The following is a 22167-nucleotide window of genomic DNA, read 5'->3' as shown; positions in this document are numbered from 1 at the left end:
CACAACCTATAATAGGTTCTTTGTAAATAAGAAAAAAATAGGTATCAAATAATCTACCTGATTCATATAAGTTCATAAATTGTACCAAAAGAAATTGTAAAGGGGTATGAAGTTCCTTCATGAGTCTTTGACAACTAAATGACGATGATCCTTATTGCTGGATTTATCTGGATAGCAATGCCAAAATTTCTAAATCCTGTATGCTCCAACTTTGTTCTGCTCTTCCAGTTTCTGGTATTGATTTTTCAACTAGAATTTTGTTAAGCATAAACTAGAAGGTGTCTGGATATTCCAGCCCAAATCATATGCATACCTGTCTTTTAATTAAATACTGAAGATAGGCTCTTACTGGATTATTCAAGTGCTTTTGGTATTTTACTGCAATTACATTTCAGATTTTGGAAACTTCCGTTTTCTTGGGGAAATTCCCATACCTGCAGCTTCAGTTCTCTGAGTACTTAGGTAAAAGTGTACTAAGTTAACTGCTAGTCAGTCTGACTACTTTGGGGGGCTGCTTATCCATATGAGCAACTTAGTCTTCTTATTTTAGGCTGGCAGTTTTTTTCTGAATGTATTCCTGAGCAGGAGGTTATGATACAAATCCATCTGGATTTCTTGGATTTGTTAAACTATGAATGGGCAATCTGAACTGAGGCAACAGGTTAAACACCACCAGGAAAAGCAACAGGGCTTAAAAGCAGCAAGAAACATGAAAAAGATTACTGAGGCAGTGTTACTTGATTTTGTTCTGGATTTTTAGTCTTAGCCTCTTGTTAGTCCTTAGTATATGCTGATCACATATGCCATTTTCTCATCAAATTTCTTTAACTGAAAGCAAATACAAAACATGTAGACTGTGAGGAAGCCCCTTTGGAAACACTAAACAAAAATGTTAGCATGTCCAAACTGTCTGCAGCATGGTACAGCCACTAGGGAGAATTTGAGATGTTTTACTGACAGAGTGGGCTGGAAGAAAGCAGGTTGTGTCCCAGTGTGCAAGGATGCAGCTTAAATAACTCACTGCAGCATTCCCATTTTCATCATCAGATGCTGTGTCCATAGTGGGAACACTGGCGTTGAACCGGAGTGAGATGACTCATCTCTCCCTTCTGAGCAGAGAAGCAGGGAAGAGCAGGGCAAGTCCTTTCAATAACTGAACTCTCTGCTCTCCTGAGAATTTACTGTGGAGGGTGAGGCATGGTTTTCAATCATAGCCCACTGACACTGTAAAAAGCCTCTAAGTGCTTAATATAAAACTGCAACACAGCTGCTTAATAGCCCTGCCAAAGTGTAAAGCATCCAAAGAATTGTTAAGACTGCTTAAATTGAGTGATTAAAAGAGTATCTTTCTCATACAAGGTCAAAAATATAAATATTTCTAGTAAAGAGCTGGCAATTTCTTCTAACCAGCCTTTACAGCTGCATAATTTCCTAAAACTTGCTAATGAGTGTGTAGCAGAAAAATTACTCATTTTGATTAGTCTTGTGTCAGACCTTAATACATGACTGGGTTTTGGGTGCTCATTGTTTCTAGTTCTTCTTAAGAATAGTGTATTTACTGCTTTATTTGTTCTGCAGGCATGCAGTGAGTATTCCCTGGCTCCAGGACAGGGTGCAGTGGTCAGGCTGCAGTGAGAGTGACCAAGGGCAAAGGGGGGATTGCTGTAAAGGTGAGGTTTTCCCTGGGGAGAACCAGCTGTAGGTGTGGCTCGACCAGTCTGTAAATTCATCTACTGTGCTCAGCTGTGGATAAGTCTGTGTGATTTTGGGGCCAGTGCTTTTTTTGTTTTCTTTTCCTTCATGTATCCTTGCTAAAGGAAAAGCAGGCAAAGTGAGTTTCAAGCTGTTTGTGTGCACCGGGGCTATTGAATGTGAGCCTGGGCATTGACAGCAGCAAAGCTGCTGTATTTGTGGTTCTCCCATTCAGCTTAGGCCTCCTGTGCCTTGTTTTTGCATCAACAAATTAAGTATGAAAGCAGTGTACATCAGCCTCGAAACAGCTAAAAATAAGCTCGGTTATCTGCAGAGAAGGGCAGTGTTCCCTCAGTGATCTCGGCTGCCGTCGGAGCAAGTGGAGATGGATCGATCTAATGTCTGGGCTCGCCTTTCATAAAAGAAGGGCTGTGGCTTTAAGTAATCGCTGGCTGCTTGTGCCAATTGCAGAAGCTGCAGTATCTGCCGCTGTCGGGAGCGCCGGGCGCGGAAGCAGGGTAACCTGCGGAGGCAAGGTCCAGCCTTGTCGCTCGGCCCTGGCCAGACCCGCCCGGCTCGGTGGTGCCGCCGCCACCCGCGCGTCGCCGATGAGGGCCGGGGGGCCGAGCGGGGGGCTGCCGGCGCTGGAAGATGGGCTGCTCTAGCAGCAAGCTGTGCCTGTATTCCCAGTGTGCTGCAGCAAGGGTAATGATGTTTGTTTCGCAGGGAGCCGGCCGGGAGCACGGTGAAGCGCCGGGCGCCCGGACCTTGTCGCCTCCGCGCGTGGTGCGAGGCGGTGACCGCCGGGCCGGAGCGGCTCTGCCGCGGCTGTGCCTGCGCCGCTCCCCGCCGTGATGAGGGTCTGGGGCACAGCGGCCCGGCCTCCTCCTGGCCAGGGCACAGCTCCTGGGAAACGCAGGGAGATGGGTGCTTCTGCTTTGTTATGATCTGTTCACACCTTCCTTATGGTTCTCTTGATATAAGAAACACGGTCTATCTTAACGTTAGGAACTGCGAGCAGCAGGGTGGGTTGGATTCAACTTCGAACAGGGTTAAAAGCTTCCCTTTTCTTCATGGAACACTGAGCATGTAGCAAAGTTCTTGGTTTTGTGTTTGAGTAAGCTTAAGATAAATATTTAATGCATGCCTCTTTCACATATACACTATACTTCTGTGCCCTTGACAGCTATCACCTGATTTGTTCTGGAGGCTTATGTTGCTACACCCACCATAAAATATATAATTAATTGCCACAAACTAGGATTTTAATCGCAGAGCTATCCTGGAAAAAGCTGTTCTTTGTTTTAAAGTATAACTTCCTTAACAACAGAACATCTGTGTATATTTTAACAGCTGAACAGTTATCCTAAATGAGTCATATCCTGGCTCCTTGCTCCTGCCTCTTGTTTTTCCTACAGAAACATGTAAGTTAATTACTGGAAGGTGCTGTGCTCAGACCACTAGTAACCAAATGGTTGGGGTTTTTTGTTCTTTTCTCTGCAGAGGGAGGAAGCACTGAAGCAGCGGAAAGAGTTATCTCAAGAACTAGTTAACCTTCGAGGAGAACTAGGTAAGAATTTATTGTTGTATTCTTGATGAGAACAGAAACGCAGCAAAGCAGATCTGCAGAAGACAGATGCCCTGGTATTGTAATGGCAGTCATTTAATTCCCTGACTGAATTCCGCTCAGATGCTTTAAGTGCTGCGGAGCCCTGACAGCGTGACCTCAGGTTCACCGAATTCCTGGCACTGATCTGACTGCGCCTTGCAGGGCCTCCTTACAAAACATGCATCTGATGACCAAAGCACTCACTTCTAAAAAATGGGAGGATGGCTGACAGCATATATTCTTTTGTTTGATCCCAAATGTATTTGTATGCTGTCTTCTAGAGATTTGTGGGCAAAAAATTGCATAAACCTGTAAAAGATACAGTGCAAAATCTGCATTTTTGCCTCAGTGACCTCCAGGTAAAAAAGTGTAAAATTAACAGAAGGAAATGCTTTCATGCTGATGAGATTTGAACTCATCCTAGTGGACAGCTGTAACATGAAATTGAGCTATAATGTGCAGGGGCTGTTTTTGCCAGCTTCGAAGCTTGATTTAATTACATTTAGTAGTAACTCCATGTAACGTATTTGAACTTAGCAGTTGTTTCAGGCAGGTCTCAGTAGGGACTGGCTTTGAAAGAGCCTGGCCTTCCCCTGCCTTTGCATCCCTCCGTCTCCTTGTGCCAGCATTGCTACTGGGGCAGCCATGCCCTCACTGATGCAGTGAGCTGCCTGGGCACCTAAATCAGCCAAAACTATTGACTGGTAGTGCTGTGTTGCCAAAGCTGCCTGGCCTGACTTCATTATGTGAATGAAGGAGCACTGAAACTGGAGCAGAGAATGGGGAAAGAGTAGCAGGGTGCAGGGTTGTGTCCCCCATCAGCTGTAGCTGATGTTTCTATTACACTCAAGTGACAATAGGACTGTTTTTAACATGGAAATGGCTTTCTTGCATCACTAAAAAGTTGTGTTATAAACTTTATTAACCATATTTCTTTTTATTTATGTACTTAATGTGATTCTCTGAGCAACCCCATTTGTTTACCTCAAGAAAACAACTTCAGAAGGATTGCTATCAGAGCAAGAAAGTCTTTCCTTCTCTAGGCTTGCATCTTCAATATTATTTTTCCTTTATCAATGCTTGTTTATCACTTACCTAGAAAGGGAAAATTCTGCTTAGATGGATAGACCAAAAGCTGGCCAACGCTTTTGCCCATTACCATATTTGAGGGTTTTGGTGGAGTTGGGGCTTTTTTGAAAGCTTAGTTCTTTTTAAGGATGCCTCATGCTAAAATGAGCTTTCCCAACTTACTATCTTCCTGCTTTGATTACCAGCCTGCTGAGCTCATAAATGAGACTCCCATTGCAAGCATATGCCATTCAGTAGGTTGATAACTAGAAAAAACTTTAAATGCAACTGTGCCTGATGGATCTGTGACACCCAAGTGCACAGAGCTCTCAGACAGGGATGCTGGCTGATGTGCTGCTGGCAGCTGTTCCCCTTATGGAGCTGACCTTCCTGGGTCAGTTCTACAGGAGCATCTGAATGGCAGCCTGAGGCTCACTTCCCTTTGTAAAGTTTCCAGACCATGGTTTTATGAAGCATTTATCTTTGTGCAGTTCCTTTGTCTTAACCAGTCACACATCTAGCCTGTCTTTATGGCTCTCCTCAGTATGTAAAGGGAGTGAATTTAATTACAGAAATTAAAAAAGGTTTTCAGTTCTATCTAGCTTTTAAAAGAGCTGTTTTGTTTTGTTTTTAAAGTTAAATTAATAATTTGTTGACAGGGTGTAAAAAAGACATTCTTCTAACAGTAGCTTTAGCTGAAAATAATCTGCTTAAATACATACCTGCTAATCAGCCTTCTACTGATACTGTTAAATGGATACAGCTGAACTTAAGATTTCCATAGACTATTTTAATGTAAATAATGTTTTTATGGATTTTCATTTACAGTATGATCTAAGCATAGGTTTGCTGGAAAAGTTAAGTGCAGTTTGAGTCTTATTTTAGCCATGCAGACCATGTTTTGTGGAGTCCCAGCTGCCATGTTTTTAATGACTGTTGGTTTGCAGTTCAGGGACAGGCAAAGAGAAGAAGAACCAGGTGTGCCCAGCCCAGTGTAGCCTGTTTCCCTGCACACTGCTGAGTTTGAGAGACTCCTGCAGCTTGCACAGTTTAGACTTCTCAGTTTTTTACTTTGAAATTTAACTGTGCACATTCCCAAGCTCCTTCACTTACCTTGCAGGACCAAATGGACTTGCTGTCAGATGGTCTGTTTTGCTGGGCTATTGCGTATGACCATTTCTACCAAAATACGTTTTTGTTTAAAGGCTTAAATATGCATTCCTTTCCCAGGATGTGTCTTTGGCAGTCACCGTGTGACTGTGCCAGCCATGGGGCTGAGCTTACCAAACAATGCTTTCTGCTCTCAGTAGCTGGAAACATGTGCAGGTATTAGCAGTGATAGGGGTTTGGAGATGGGCTTTTCCAAAGGGAGTTCAAATTCAGTAACAGTCCTGTTCTGAACTTGGGCTTCCTTAAAATCTCCAGCTACAAAGACTAAACTTTGGGATTTGAATGTAAGCACCATAGTTCTGGGAGCCTGGAGCACCTAGGGATGTCCTGATTGTCAACTGTTTCTCTGAAGATGCAAGGTACTGCGTAAACTTCTAGTTACTTGTTTAATTATGTAAACAGAAGTTGCAAGGGCTGCATATTTCTTGAGAAGTATGAAACTATTCCTCTAAATTAATTGCATTCCATATTGTTTCAGAGCCTCCTTGAAACGGTGCTGGATGTGATCCAGCTCAGTCCTGCTACAAAGCAGCAGGTGCAAAGCTGACTCAGCCTGCACCCACCTTGGCCCTTTCAACATTGCCATTCCTGAGCCTTTCTCTGTGGCCTGGAGAGGCCTGTGTGTATCCTAGACAGGCAGCCAAATGCCAAACCCCTTTCTCTCACCTTCAGATGCTGCATGGCAATTGATAAACTGCATTTTCTTCAGAATAATGTCACGTTCTTTTTTGTTACTAAATTATCTTCAAGATGCTTTGGAAGTTCAGATAGAAGAGACGGTTGTGTTTTACAGTGAATGTGATTTGGTTTTCAGGTTAAGGTGATCTTTAAAAATACTTAATAATAGGTAGGTGGTTCTTTCACTTATTTGAGATAGGGCCTGACTTGCCACACTTCATACACTTGCCTGTTTGCCTGCTTGAACACTCTGTCACTTGTAGTGTTTGCAGCATAGGGGATGTGAATTTACATCCTGGCAGAGAAGTGAGTGCTTCACATTATTTATTCAGTCATACCTGCTTAAATGTTGCTTAAAGCAGGCTTTTTTGGCTATCTGCCTTGTCTAACTTGCCCAAGAACAAAAATATGCAATGTGGTTTAATGTCCTGTATAATTAGTCTCATTATGGAAGTAACACCAAGGGAAACTTGGTCATAAACTTGAAAGCATGTTTGAGTAGAAGAATTTTCAATATTGAGAATCTGCCGACACCATGAATTACTATATATATATAAAAATATATATTGTATAGAGAAGGAAATGGGCAGTCTGTAGTAGACTTACTGGTCATGTGAACATACAGCTTGCTGTGTGAACTACAAGGTTTGAGCAACTAAGTGTTAGTGCAGTGTAATATCACGTAGTACTAAATACTTGGACTTTTTTGTGGTAATTATCCCCTTTTCACATCCCCCACATCTATAAAAGTGCTGACAGTTTACTGTCCTAGTGAAATCTGGTTTAGAATTTCAGACAGCCTAATGCCTTCTCATAAATCATAACTAGGCCAGTGAGTGACTAGGACAATTTTATTAAGGTAGCTACTGTTTGCAAACCCTTTAATTCAGGGTTCAAAAAAATCCATTGTATTTTATCTTAGAGCTATGATTACGGTAGCTTTGAGGGGAGTTTAAATTGAAAAAAATTTTATCTAAGCAGTTTAGCCATAAAGGCTAAATTAGATGATGGTTTTAGAATTAGAACAAAAAAAAAAAAGTGAAAGGAGATCCTGCACAATGGTAAGGTCTTATCTCTTGGCTACTTTTAGTGAAAGTACAAAATAGCTTCCTTGGAGATACAAAGGCAACTTTTGTAGTCCCCTCCTTCAGCTGCAGCAACTGTTGCTGTGGTTTGGATCTGCTGCTGTTTGCACTGTTGCAGGGAGTTGCCACGTGCCTGGTTCTCCATGCTGCTCTTACAGGCATTTGTTTTATGATTTTGGCACTTAAAAAGCTTTGTAGTGAAATACCCAAGATGCAAGTGACTGATGTTAACTAATACAAATAAAGTGTAATTTTACATGTCAAAACCACAATTTCTGCTCTGAAGATTTACTGTTATCAAATATCAGAAACTTTCCATTATTTCTAAAGGTCATGGTTGGGCCCAAAAGAACTGGGCTCTTCATTTATAATTAAAGGTGTTAAGAAGGCTAAAGATACAGATTAACCTTACTTAAAGAAGTAAAAATTGCTTCTGGCTGCCAAGTATAGCATTCCATATCCACTAACCTTAAAACTGTTCATTGTTACAGGTAAAGTAGAACAAACTTCACAGACAAATGAATAGTGCGTATTTTCATCTCTGTGGCTTGATTTTTCCCTGAAATGCTGTTGGACCGTTTGTTTCTTGTTGGATTTTTCTTTTTTTTCCCCCTCAAGGTTTGTGGTCTAGAGAAGATGTGGAATTGTGGAGGAAAACACTTCAAGAAGGGAAAGGAAACACAGTAGTAGTGTACAAAAACTGTGAAGTATGCACTTCAGGTATCTCTGAAGTGGATGAGAAGTTGAAATAGATTTGTGTGTTTGCTACTGGAAGAGCACATGTTCCAGTTACAAATTTTTCTTCAAAGTTTAGCATGAGTTTAGTGAGAATACTCCTCAGCTGACTAGCAATCATGTTTGGTTAATCAGTGGCTAAATGACCAACCAAATTAAGAAAGTTGGGAGAAATCATGAAAAATGCAACTTTCTTGAAAAAAGCAGAGCAGTGATAAAGTACATGATTCAGTCTGCAGATGGATAGGGCTGTGCAAAATACTTGCTGCAGACATTTCAATTTTAAGTATTTAGACGAGCTTTGGTTTATGGGACATCTCATAATTTCAAATTAACAATTCTTTAGTTGGTGTTTTTGCTGAAGCCTTACATGGTCAGTTTCCTGCACCACCACAATACTGGGAGCTCACTGGTGGTGCAGTAGTTCTGCTTCTTGTTTGGATGACAGGAATTGAAGTCAGACATGTGATCTGCAAGGAAGAGTTACAGCCTCCAGCTTTGTGGAGGCCAGAGTTACCTTTACGGTAACAACTTTAAATTGCCACTGCAAGTTTTAAGAGTTTTTTGTTTGCCTTTGTAGCATTAGTCTTCTCATAAATTTGAATTGCAAACTGCCTGAAGGAGAAGTGATGCGTCTGTTTTCTTTGACAAAGGCGTGGTTTGCTATTTGCTTTTTTTTGAAGTGCTTTGCATCATCTGAAGTTCTGCGTGCTGACATTTAAAGATAAGGTAACGATAGGCAGCACATTCTTCTGGCTAACTGGAGGCAAATTAATAGCTCTGGACTTGCAAATAAGGAATTTGACGCTTCTTCCTCTGTTACTTTTAAATTAAGTGGATCATTTGAAGCATTTTGCTGCAGTTACCTCAACTGAGCCATGCAAGTTGCCTGCCTCTCAGCTATGCCCTTACTCTACTATAGAAGGTCAGCTCCATCTGCATGTGGTTGGCTGTGTCATATCTCCATTTGGTTTGCTGTCTGGCTCTTGGCAATGTAAAATAATGTCCCCGAACAATGATGTTACTTCTTCTCTAAAAAAATGTTGCAATGTAGAGTATATATATTCAGAAACTTCATGCCACTGCAATGTGATAGAAGTGTGAAAGTAATTTTTTTTCTCCCTTTCCCTAAGGGAGCAGTTTTAAGAGAAGTTTGTGGAAGGAATAAAGATAGGGGACTAAAAACTTCTTTTGGTGCTGGTGCAGAAAGTAGCAAAAACTGTGAAATTTGTTTGAGTTACAGAGAATGTTGTGGTAGGTTTCAGATGCCTCTGTTGCATCGTTGCCAGTCAGAGAATGAAGAGCTTGGCCTAAATCTGTCCAGATCAGCAGATCTTTTGCACAGACCCCACACAGCTAAGCTTGCTGTTAAACCTAATTCAGGTAGACATACATGCAGATTGATTTCCATGCAGTACAGCTCACTCTCTTAACACTTTCTAGTTCCACTGCAGGTTCAAAGTGATATTAGCAGGGCCAAGACTCTTTACAGTTCCCTTAAAAGAGAGTGAAGTATCATCCATCAAGTTACTCACGTGATTTTAATGAGCTATAGCAGAGTAAGACACGTGTAACTTGAGACACTCTGCTGGGGCAGGCTGCTTTCCCTTGAACTGACCCGTTACTTCTTTGGGAATGAGTCCTTGAAGATTCTGTAATTTATTTATCTTAAGGCTCAAACACAGCTGCGATGAGAAGTTCCTGTACAGCCTGTACAAAAATCCTTGCCTCTTCCCATGCTTTTACATAGAGTTTATATTTACACTGTATGGGCAGTGTGCCAGCCTGCTGTGAAGTGCATGCATGCATGATTTCTCCTGCCTTTGAAGATCAAGTTAACATTTTAGTTGATTTTTCTCTTGAGCAGCCACTCATCTGACTAATTTATTTTAAACCATAGTACTAGAGTCTGTATAGAACCAGTTTTGCTCAAGGTCAGTGACCACACACTTGTGTTAGAGATGCTGTTTCACCTTGGTTCCAGGCTTTGGGTGCAGCTGGAACTACGTAAGGCGTTTGCTGCAGTCATATTAACAGTAGCAGGATGACTCCTCCTATTCAGGCCTGGCTGGCTGGACTTGGGAATGCTAAATTTCAAACTCAAAAATGCAAGCTGCTAACTTCTGTTTTGCCTTTCAACCAGCTGCAAATATGGGGAGACAAACTTAGGTAGCCTTCTTAGCAGGCCTGTGTTAATGCAGATATAAAGACAACTGCACAGCTTTTTTCTTTTCTTAACATTCTGCACTTTTTGCGTAAAACTGTTCTCTGTCTCGCATATTTAGATATCTCAGGCATAAACACATGAGCAGTACCTTTCAGACTGGCAGATCTGTATCAGGCTGTCCACATCAGGCTAGAATTGCTTCTTTGCTGTATATCTGAGTGCGGGTGTCATTAAACATAGTTTTCTGGATAAGACTTTCAAATTTAGCTAAGTGGTTTATATGTCAAAAAGTGAAGTACTCCGACAAATACTCTACTGAAATGGGATCAAATAAGGTAAAGTAGCAAATGCAATTAATTTTTTTATTGGAGCTCTTCAGTGTCTCTCATGAGACAGTCCTTCTTCCATGTCATGTCAATCTGTCACACTTGTGCTTTTTATGTGGGCTCCTGGCTTAACTGGTTTCAATTAATTCTCAGCCTAAGAAACATGGAATTTGATATTTTTGTGAAGATCATTTAATGTGTCCTTGGAGGCACACATTTAATGGATAAATTACATTTATCTTTGTATATAACCATGTTGCTCTGCAGTGTGCTCACTGTTTTTAATACATGTAAATGAAGATGTGACTTTAGTACTGAACTTGATCCATTTTTTTTTTCCCCTTTTTTTTTCTTTTGACATCTTCAGTAACCACTTCTGCAGCTTGTGAGAAATTGGAAAGAGACAGGAATGAACTTCAAATTGCCTATGAAGGGTTTTTGCAGAAGCTAAACCAGCAACATCATGATGATTTAGCTGAGCTGGAGGAGAGGCTTAAACAGTTTTACACTGCAGAATGTGAGAAACTCCAAAGTATCTGCATTGAGGAAGCTGAAAAGTACAAAGCTCAACTCCAGGAGCAGGTTTGTAACACTCAAAGTAGAAAAGTTCTCTAGAAACTGATTTCTGTTAATAACAGTTATTTTATTTAATGTGAAATTCCACTTCATTGCAGCAATAAAAATAATAACCACATTAAGCTGTACAGATCTTAAAACGTGGTGGAGATTGGCTGTGTTCTGCCAGCTTAAGTGATTTCTTGGGCTCCATGCGCCATGGGATATTGAGTCAGCTTGAGTTTTAAGATTTACAGAAACACACCTGCCCTCTGACCTTGCTTTGCAACTCCATGTGTGTTACAGATTTACATGTTATCCTGTTGGTAGTGGTAAACTGTAAGACATCAGTCTCATTTATTAAGTCTTGTACACGGCTTAGCTTCTACTTTTGAATCCTGCTAGACCATTTAAAATGTACTTGACATAGTGCATGAAGCCATTGAAGCAATGCTTTAAACAAGGGTTAAGTTGATACAGGTAAGGGGAGAAAAATCATGTTGTCATATTGCAGGTGGACAATTTAAATACCACACATGAAAGCTTTAAGCTGGAACTCGAAAACAGACACTCAGAAAAAGTAGAGGAGCTGAAAAAGGAGTATGAATCCTCTTTTTCAGGCAAGTATTTTGTATTTAAGTACATATGCTACATATGCTATAGTATGCTAGTCAAAAACAAAAATATTCAGGCTTTTTGATCATTATGTCACCTTCACTGTTCTTTGTGGACAGCTATCTTTAAAAACATTGGCTGAATTCCTTCCTTTGGAACTGACAGGTCTTAATTTACATACAACAAAAAACATGATCCCATCGTATTTGAATGAAACTTTATAAATAGTTTGAGGGCAAGTGACTTTTTCTTGCAGTAAAAGATACCTGAATTGCCCTCAAAACCCCAACTGACTGAATTTCTCCAACCCCTAGTTCTGTAAGGAGCACCTCAGAATTGAAAATGAGGATAAGTAAGGCTGTGTGCTTTCCATAATGACATGGAAATGTTAAGAAATATTACATACTGTGCACAGTACACTGTGGCAATGGTGTTTTTCAGGGAGGGGATGGTGATGTGCTCAGGTTTAAATTATGTTGCATCTCATTGATTTAAGTGATGATGATTTCTATCCTCCTTCCAACTCCACTCAAGTTTCCAGCGATAATTTTTTGTCTTGAAGACTGGTCATGCTTCTATTGCTTTCAAAGAGCAAACTCCTCTGCATGGTATCCGAAAAGGATAAATGAAAAGGAAATGTTTGTCTAGAAGTTTGTGGAAGACACAGTTTCAATTTTTGCTGTGTTTCCTTCCATAAACGCAACTTTTGTCAGATTGACCTGTGCTTAGTAAGTTCATTTGTTGCATGCAGATGAATGCTCTCAAAACTGACAGGCAGTCTGCCAATGAAATGGATATGCAAGGGGAGAATCAGCAAATCTGAAGTGGGAATAAATCTGATACTTCATACATGCTTTGCATTCAGCTAATGATAAATGTTCTTCCTGTGTTGCCATCTACTGTATCTATGTATATATATGTAGGCTGGTTCTTCAGGCTGTTATTTTTCAAAAAGAATTTTCATGTCTTATGTGGTATTAAAAATCTGCAAAAATAATTTTTTTTTTAGAGCTCAAGAGTACCCATGAATCTGAAAGGAAGTCACTTGAAGATTCCTTTAAAGAGAAACAGGAATTGCTGGAGGTTTGTTAAGGGCTGGGTTCCAACAGTTTAAAACCTGAAAAGAAGTTTGGAGATGTGCACTGAATTTTTGACCTAACAATACAATATATTTGCATTTCAGAAAAAAATCGATGAACTAAAAATTGAAAACAACTCACTGAGTGAGAAGCTGAAATTAGAAGAACAAAAACAAATAGCCAAAGAAAAAGCCAATCTTGTAAGTCTTGATCTTCCAAAATAATGTGGATGAACAGATCTTGCCTAGGTTTATCTTGCTGCATAATGCAAAAGATTTGCAGTGAAGCCTGTTAGGGCTCCCATACTTAGTAATATTTTTTTGTAAATGGCTCACCTGCCAGAAGTTTTTGGAAGCACTGTGATGCTATGTATTAACTTTACCTTTGTAATTCTACAAAGCTGTTGAGTATCTAAGTTGGGGTGTAGATAATAGCCTAAGCCAAATTGAAGATCCTTGTGTGTACAGGAGTTGTACCACAGCATTTTTCTGGACAGTCAGTAACTGTTGTACCAGTGCTATGATCAGTGTGGGCTTCCATCACTACTGCAAAGCTCATTTCTAATGCATTTATTCAAATGTTGATTCATACTTTTTGCTGATTTATCCTTCAAAGAAACTTTTCTTTTGTCCTGCCTTTCTTCCCAAGGCTGCTGTTGCTTCTGATGCTCCTGGGATACAAATTTGTTTTGAGAGAGGGTTTTTTATGCACTGGGTGGGGGGGTTAGACACAAACATGATTATTTTTCTGGTTACCCAGAAGTCAGCAGAATACCAGTAGTATTACTTATTCCACAAAGAGAAATTTCATGCTCATAGGATGCCTCTAGTGGAAGTTGTCCAGTTTTCAGTGGAGATTGTTTTGTTATGTTTTCTCTTATTGCTTATTCTAGTGGCAGGACAGAGTTCCCACAAGAAGAATCTGCAGCCACAATATGTTGCTGTGGCAGTGGCAGTTTGAACTGTAATTCCACAGGCACACTCAGATGTTGCTTAAATTAAAGGAGCAATAGCCAAGTGCCTTCATATAGCTGCAAATACGCTTTGTGCTTTCCTGACATTGTAAGATGCATGATAAGCTTGAGACTTCTCTTTGGAAAAGCACCAGTTTGACTCAGACTCTTCTGTACTAAAGACAAATTCTGCAGTATCGGAGTTCCCAATAGCCCTTTGAAGACAGAGATGTATTTCCACCTCTCTGGTATCATATAGATAGTGTCACTTGATATTCCCAGGTTTTTTGCTAAAATCTTATGTAGGACTTGCCGTCTTTTTATTTGACTGTGTTCTCCTCTTAGTAGTTAATGTGGGGGGCTCAGACTGAACTTTAAAAACACATTTTAAGGCCATTGGACTTGAGGAGGGAAACAAAATTAATTGAATATTGAACATACTGTAAGCTACATTTTAACTTTTCAGGATTGCTTTTCTTGTTAGTTCATACATTCCATGTTTAAGTCATAGAACAGAAACACATTGTCTGCTGTCTTCACTGAGGCAGCACTGCATGCTTTGCCCTCACACAGACTTCTCAAAAGAAGTTAAACAAGAACCACTAATGCAACAGGCCTTAAAAACTGGCAGGAGCATGAACTGCGTAGGGGATGGAGCCCCTATTACCTGTGACATGTCCTGGCCCTGTCCTTCTGGGACCACACCCCACAAAACTGCAGGCATTTCCCTCCTGTCCGAGGTTTCTGGTGTGGCAGTGAAGCTGTTACTCAGTGCAGTGCACCTGTGTTTCTTACCCAAATGCACTAAAACAAGTTTTGTTTGATTTTGGAGATAAATGTAATTACACAACATGCTTAATCATTTATAGATTTCAGCTCATGTTCCATTCTCACTACCTGGAAATGGACTAAGACTTGCTTTATTTATTCTTTTTTTTGGCTGTGACCACCTTGAAATGCAGAGAATGTGTTTTACTCTGCAGTGTTTGAATGGTTTCTTACTCTGGAAAACAGGTCCTTGAAGAAACCACATCTTTCCCTGCTCTGGCCTCCTCCTGCTCTCCCTTCCAGCTCCAGAAAACAACAGAATAAGTAAAAATAAAAAAGTCCTAACTTGCCATATTGTAGAGAAGTCATGGATGTGCACCAGTGCAAGATTTATATGTATAATTGCATTTTCAGGCTTTGAAGAATGTAAACCCAAAAACTTTCTGCTTATGAGCCAGCTACCTTCAGACTCAAACCAGCGAAGATAAGCTACAGTTGAGTTCAGAACTTAAACTTCTGGTGCTTTTTTGAACTCAAACACTTCAAATGTTTACTCTAATTATCTTTTGGGATGGGTTATGAGTAATATGAAATAAATTTTGGAACTCCTAGCCTTAAGGCCTTTGGGCACTCCTGTGAAACAAGTTTTGCTGTGACAGCATTTATGCCTTCCTTTGATTCACAAGGGTTTTTCATGTCTGTGCAGTGTTTTCTGAACAGCTTCTAATGAAGCAACTGCAACTGTCCACCTATCCTGAAGGAAAAACAAAAACTGAGGAGAAAGTGATATCAGATCTGGTTATTTTAGTGTTTGACTTGATTTCACTTAGAACAAGTAACTTTTTACTGTAATTATTTTATTGTTTTTTTCCAAATAGCAGAGAAACATCTAAATTATCCCTGAAATTCAGGCTACTAAGCAAACTCTCTGGCCATCTTTCAGAAAAACCCACAGATTATGTACCTGGAACAAGAGCTAGAAAGTTTGAAAGCAGTGCTGGAGATCAAGAATGAGAAACTCCATCAGCAGGATATAAAGCTAATGAAGATGGAAAAGCTGGTGAGTGTTCCTTGCGGTCTGGCAGGCTGGGGCTGTGTCTCTGACTTGTGTTCCTATAACAAACTTGGGCCAGACAGACTTACATGCAAGAATTAATCTTTTTTGTTTAAAAGGAAACAGGAATTCATGATGGGACATGCTCACATTGCAGGTTCAGCTTATATGTCAAGAGGGGAAAAGAATGACTCGATGCTCTAAATGACCTTTTAACATCTTAAGACAACTACTTGTTTGCATAAACTATTGCTGTGTTAGTACAGATTATCCGGGAGCCTTTCCCCTCAAAGAACAAAATCATTACCTGCTACATTGCTCAAGTGGTATGGAAGACAGATTGCAGTGTCAGGAAAACGTTAACAAGGAAATGATCCTAATTTAACAAGAAGGGATCAAATATGAAATGGAGTATGTCTTGATTAGCCTAGGCCAATCATTTTAGCTGTTAAGCTGCTTGTTTAGCTGTGTGGCTGTCTTCCTGACCTGTGTGTAATTCCACATGGAAAGTCAATTTTGGAGGCAGGACTTGTAATCACTTAGCAGGCTCTTATTTGTGACAGGACAGGGTCCTTCTCCTGGGTGGGGCCTTTGAACACTGTTGTAATATTTGCTTAAGCAAGGCTTTAATGAGGAAGTATAGAAAGAGGTCTGGATACAAAGGAATGCATTTATGCCAGTTGCTTAGTATTGTGCAACAGTGTATGTTACATTACTAGCAAATTACTAGCAAATTACTAGCAAACCTTCATCTTTTCCAAGACACTGGCCACAGTATAGAAGGCCTTGGACCATCTAACCACTTAATCAGTTTTTCCTTTTATTTTTGATAATGACCTCCAGCAACGACATGGAATCAGAAGAGCAATAGGGAAAGCCGTTTACTCAGGGAAACTCTTGAATTTGTCTTGTTATTTCTAGCCAGTCTTCTGTCTAGAAAGGTGCTACAGTGTCTAAAACTGCTGCCCATCACTGGCAGAAGTTACTGGAATGTGCTGGTTAACAGCATATCCCTTATCCAGTCCTCCTTGTTGGCATCTAATCAGCACAAGTGGCCAAGTGCCAGTGTTATGCAAGGATAAGGTAGGTAGGATGTTTTTGTATGTAATGTAACAAGCTCTGCAAACTCCAGATTGCCAACATCTATGATAGCTCAGTCAGAATCTTGAGTGCACGTGTGGGTTTTATTTCAAATTGTGACCTTCTTTCCAAGGTGGAGAACAACACAATCTTAATGGATAAATTAAAGAAGGTTCAGCAAGAAAATGAAGAATTAAAAGCACGGATGGACAAACACATGGAGCTTTCAAGGTGAAAAATAATCTGTGGACATTTAGATGTCCTTAATCAGGGGGAAGGGGTTCCTGTAACAAGAAAGAAAATTCTGCTGAAGTATTGGTGAATGCAGTTTTGTAGTACTCTGTGAAAGAACACATACATTTCTTCCCCACATATCTCTACAAATTCCCTGCGTTCCTTTGTAGAGTAACAAGCAGTTAATCCATTTTGAAAGGTGTTAAAATATGTTCTTCAGTACTCCAATATTTTAGGTAAGAAAAAGCAACTCAGAAATACCATCATACAATGATTGTCCCTTTTAAGTACTACTGGCTTGTAAGCTAGACCTGAGTCATACTTAGAACCACTTCAGTGTGTGATTTGTCCCCAGTTAATATCAGTGTGGTTTCTTTAGCAATAACAGTAATATTTAACATCAATAAAACAAGTCTGAGGTCCTCCTAACAGTTGCTTAAATGGATGGCCAGACTCTTCCAGTGTGAAGGGATCTGTAGCTTCCATCTTGAGCTGAGCCTGCACAAAGACCCACAGGCTCCAGCAAAGCTGTTTAAAAGCATGTGTTAAGCAGGACAAGCCTCACTTTTCAGATGCTTTTTCTGGCCCTTAGGGATGTTTCTTACTGGGACTTTCTCCTGCTTTCTGCAAGCTATCACTTTAAATACAGCTAAGATGAAAACATGCTCAGTCCTTCTATTAAAGCTGGAATTCAGTTGTGAGCCAGGGAAAGGTTTATGCACTTTCAGACCTTTCTTTACATTTCAATACTGTGGCTTCCAAGTTGGGTTATGAGTTCTGATGTGAATCTCCTATTTGCAGGCAACTTTCTACAGAGCAAGCTGTTTTACAGGAGTCACTAGAGAAAGAATCAAAAGTAAACAAACGCCTGTCAATGGAAAATGAAGAACTTTTGTGGAAGTTGCACAATGGTGACCTATGCAGCCCAAGAAAACTGTCTCCCAGTTCTTCATCTGTGCCTCTTCAGTCCCCACGGAATTCTGGTAACTTCTCCAGTCCTGCAGTGTCACCAAGATGACATCTCTTGAGAGAAAGAGGGGCCTGCATTTAATTTCTGATCTGCAGAACCTTTCCTAACTTTAATCAGAGGAGCAAGAGCTATATTAGCCACCTAAGACAACTAAACATAACTGGAAACTATTTGGTGCAAAAACAGCGATAGGAGACTGTGAATATGGGAGTAAGACATTCACTCCTCCCAAAAAGACTTATGACCTCTATGGACATCGTTGCACAAAGCACTTACAGAGCGAGAAAAGACTTGTTTGTTGCCTTCTCACCTAACCATAAGAAGCTCAGGGGCTTAAAGATCACAACCTTTATAATATGTTCCTTATCATCGACACTTTTTTAAGGCTGTGTGTGTGCGTGTGTGCGTGTGCCGTGGATGGAATGGGTGTAACACACTCTGCGTGTGTCTAATGCTGCCTTCTTTGCTGTGTACATAATAAAGGATAAAAGCTGAAGAACATTGACATGTACTTCCTTGATACTGCTCGCAGTATGCATGCTTAACAGAGTACCCTTGCCTGGGAATGAGGAGAAACTGCCACTGGTACTGTAGGCTAGTTCCCTTCATCATTCTGGCTGGTAAAAAAATGGCATGAAGACCTTTTTCAGCTGACTCATTAGTGTCCTGGCCAACCCGAGTATGCAACTTTAATTTTAAAAACAAAATGAATTGGAGCCATATATTGGATGGGTTCTTGGTTTCATGTCCGTGCACAACCCTGCCATTTATGGGAACTTTTTTGCAGGGTGCAATGGATTTTGGATTTCAAGTCAATAGGGTTGTAGGCAGAACCACAGTAGCCCTCAAGGTCAGAAGTTCTTAGCCGAGTTGCATATTTAGAAGCCTAGACCTAGCATCTTACCTACTGAAAAGGAAGCACTAATTTCCTGAAAATAGCACGTCTGTTCCTGAGGATAAACAAGATGTGGATTTGAAAGCCAAAGAGAAAAATGCAATAATTGTAACTAGGTGCATTCTTAATTCATTTCTCAAGAAGATTAAGTAATTTGTGAATTCCAATGTAGCTGGTAACACACTCTGCTTTTTTAAGCATTAGCATTTGTATTAACTTTCCTCAGGGCTGGCTAAATTCACCTGAGGATGAGGTGGTATCTGTGTTTATCTTGCTAATTCTGCCATATTTTCCCTCTTAGACTGCAGGATATTGGTGTTTTGGCAGTTCATCAGGTGAGAAGTCCTGTACAAGAGATTCTGTAGAGTAGGTGAAAAAGTTGTCCTGGCTGCTGGAACTGGAGGATGAGGGTGTCAGCATTTCTGAAAATATCACATGCTGAGTTTCAGCTTCAAAGGATAATTGGACAGCCTTGCTCCACCCTTGATCACACCTGTTTAAGATGACTGCTCTGTACCTACTAAACCAGGTTTGGCTTCAGATTAGTCTTAAAAAATACTACTGCTGCTTACAGTAGCTTGGGTTTCACAGCAGGGCCGGGACATTGTTACACTGCTGATTAGCTAATGCTGGTAGCTGGCTGAGTTTCCCTGCCTTTTTCAGTAGCTCGAGGACAGGAATCAAGGGCATGGGAAAGCATTTAGGAAACAACTGGAGAACCACTTCAAACTATTCTACCTTGCAAATTCTTGGCTAGTAATGAGGAGCACATAGAAACAAGACTGTTAACAGTGCTCATACAGTAAGTAAATTTGTAATATATTTAAGCTTGCAATTGACTGTTTCATCATTAAATTTACTTAAACCTCTCATAATGTACAAGTTAAGGGTGCCATTTCTATGGAACATAATGCTTTCTTTTAATCCTTTTTAGGGCACTGTACATACCACTTACTAGTGGTGTCAGTACTTAAAACGTTTACTAGGAGGTTCCAATTTAACTATGAAAATCCTATGTAGGCTACAACTTAGCTTTAAATATGTCTTGGAACATTCTTACTTTCTATGGTCAAAAAGATTTGATGGCATGTATTTGAGCTGAATGCTTTACAATAAATTTTTTGTACCAACTGAAGGATTTTTCTTCTGCTTGTTTTAGTCAAAGGATCTTTAATTTAAGGAGGAACATTTTTCCAGTTACTAAAAACTTTTAGTATCTGTTCAGCACAGCAAAACAGCAATGGTGAAGCTTCATGGCATAAATTATTAGAGTATTAGAAAATTTTTCCCTTGTTACTCCACTTGTAGGTAGAAGATAAAGGTATATGGAGACAAAGATAAATGGAGCTTGCTTGTGACTCTTGAGAACATTCTGCATGTGTGAAAAGCCACAGTTAGAGGTTAGCAGTATAAAAGGTCTGTCACAAGGACACTTGCCTAGCCACCAGTAAGAACTTCATTACTTTAGTTGCAGTGTAATTCCTTGAATAAAACATACTAAGTAGAGTGCACACAAATGTTTGAAGGTCAAATATGGCATAGTCTGTGTAGCAAGAGCAGGGAAAGCTTTTCCAGGCTACCAAACAGAAAAGTAAGTATGGTAGAGTAGATAATAATACAAAGACTGTTAATTTGTTGATAATTTACCTCCACAATACAGGAGACTCTTCATGTCTAAACTGCTTGCAAGTAGACTCTTTAATGCTTTTATGAAGAAATGAAGACTGCTTGTATGTAGAAATCAGACTACAGAAATACCTGTTTAGTGTTTGTCCTGTTGGTCTCAACAAATTAAATAATTCTGCTAACCTGTAAATACTGTTTCAATGTTTTTCTCTGTTGAGTATTAGTATTTCAAGCTTTAACTTAAGTACCATGTGTTAGGAAAGGCTTTATTCAATCCAGTAACTGTTACATATTTTGGGGTTTTTTTCTTTAGCATAACGTTTCCTTCAGGAGAAGCTAGAAACCTGCTCACCATCATCATAAGCCAAAGGTCAAGTAGTTGAACAAGTGATTTTCTTCAGATATTCGACTTTACTCTCAGTTCCAACTCTAATGATAAGTTTCAGAGTGAACATTTAATGGTGACATTTAACAGCTGTATCATATTGTTTGTTGCCATTCAAACTATTCATAGTATGGTTCACCTTCAATACTTTTCTCTAAAGGTCATTCTGTGAGTTGCACTGTATTTTCTATAAAATTTGAGGTGAATCATTTCCTTGAGCTAACTGGAGACTTGATGTTTTTCATTACTAACACCAAAGACACTTCCATGTAAACTAGTATCATGCAATTCATGTAGGAAATTCCTTCTAGACAATAACCAACCACTGATCTTGTCTGACAGCCAGGAAATCATTTAGGGCTGAGCTGCAGCCAAAAAGGTCATCATAAAGTTGGGATAACCACTGAACCCTTAAGGACAAAAAACCTGACCATCACTGCTTGCCTTGCCTTAGAAGAGCAGTGACACAGGTATTGAAATGGAAATAACAGCACTGGCAGCTTTAGGCATGTAACTTAGATAAGTCACTTAAATTTCATTTCCAGGGCTTCATTCTCTTACCCTGTCACTGTTCATTTAGGTGGAAATGTGCAATTAACTACATCAATGTAACATCAGCTCTGCCCAGGAGGCTTTTGGTAAAATAAAAACTATGTAAAATACATATTAAAAGAATTCTCATAGTTTTCAATTACAAGAATTACTTTGATGCTTGGTGGGAGGACAAGGACAGAAATGATGGACAGGACATGACACCCACCAAGACTCTTCTGTATCAGTTTTGAGACCTGCAAGTGATGGTTACGCATAACCATTACACTTCAGGGGAATACTCATGCAATGGATTTACACCATCTTTTCCCCTCCTGCCAAACTATCATCAAGGAAGCGATGCATCAACTGTGCTGTTGAACAAGTATGGGCAGATGACATGATCTCCCACTTCCCAGTCACTTTGAAGGAAATCAATTGTTGAAGTACAAGTTCAAATGCACTTTGAAATGCAAAAAGCTGCCTCAACTCCTTTAATTGAAAGGGGAAGGCATTGTTCTGAGAAACTAAAATGTTAAAAAGGAATTAACACATTGCACAGCTTTATCTGGAAGCTCTAGGATTGTTAATTTGGTCAGAATAAAAAAAGAACACACACATGGTACAAGAACATCTTTTTTCTCTAAAAAAATGGCACAAAGAGCTTTTTTAGGTATTACTATGAAATTGTAAAACCTATTTAATCCTTTGGATTACAGTGTAATGTTCTTGATACATTTTAACAGATGAACCTTACCTCTTACACCTTCAAAGTTAGTTCTGCTGCATGCTGTTTTAATTTTTTTTTAAAATATCTTAATTTTCAGAGGCCAGAGACAAATAAAGGTCTTGGCGATTGTTCTTGATGTAGCCTATTACATGCATGGAACCAT

The 22167-nt window shown here is 39.9% G+C and overlaps 1 protein-coding gene across 6 annotated transcripts in view; it reads left to right on the top strand.

Moving 5' to 3' along the window:
* Positions 1-19867, top strand: part of MTUS1 (microtubule associated scaffold protein 1) — a 117959-nt gene extending 98092 nt beyond the window's left edge. For 5 of the 6 annotated variants that reach the window (XM_088056829.1, XM_014261147.2, XM_014261149.2 and 2 more), the window contains 8 exons: positions 3196-3262; positions 10898-11112; positions 11600-11705; positions 12710-12783; positions 12884-12979; positions 15443-15559; positions 16767-16864; positions 17669-19867. In XM_088056829.1, coding sequence (XP_087912955.1) covers positions 3196-3262; positions 10898-11112; positions 11600-11705; positions 12710-12783; positions 12884-12979; positions 15443-15559; positions 16767-16864; positions 17669-17885 — 990 coding nt within the window. In that variant the 3' untranslated portion in view covers positions 17886-19867. Of the gene's footprint in view, positions 1-2183; positions 2398-3195; positions 3263-10897; positions 11113-11599; positions 11706-12709; positions 12784-12883; positions 12980-15442; positions 15560-16766; positions 16865-17668 lie in introns of those variants that run through there. The other variant, XM_088056830.1, reaches the window with a different exon arrangement.
* The last annotated feature ends 2300 nt before the right edge of the window (positions 19868-22167 follow it).

The sequence above is a fragment of the Pseudopodoces humilis genome, chromosome 6 (assembly GCF_049639895.1).
Source record: "Pseudopodoces humilis isolate 2021_Gansu_Grassland_sample_001 chromosome 6, ASM4963989v1, whole genome shotgun sequence".
NCBI classification, from domain to species: domain Eukaryota; kingdom Metazoa; phylum Chordata; class Aves; order Passeriformes; family Paridae; genus Pseudopodoces; species Pseudopodoces humilis.
Note: the sequence above shows the minus strand (reverse complement) of the source record. Positions and strands in the feature narration are given on the sequence as shown.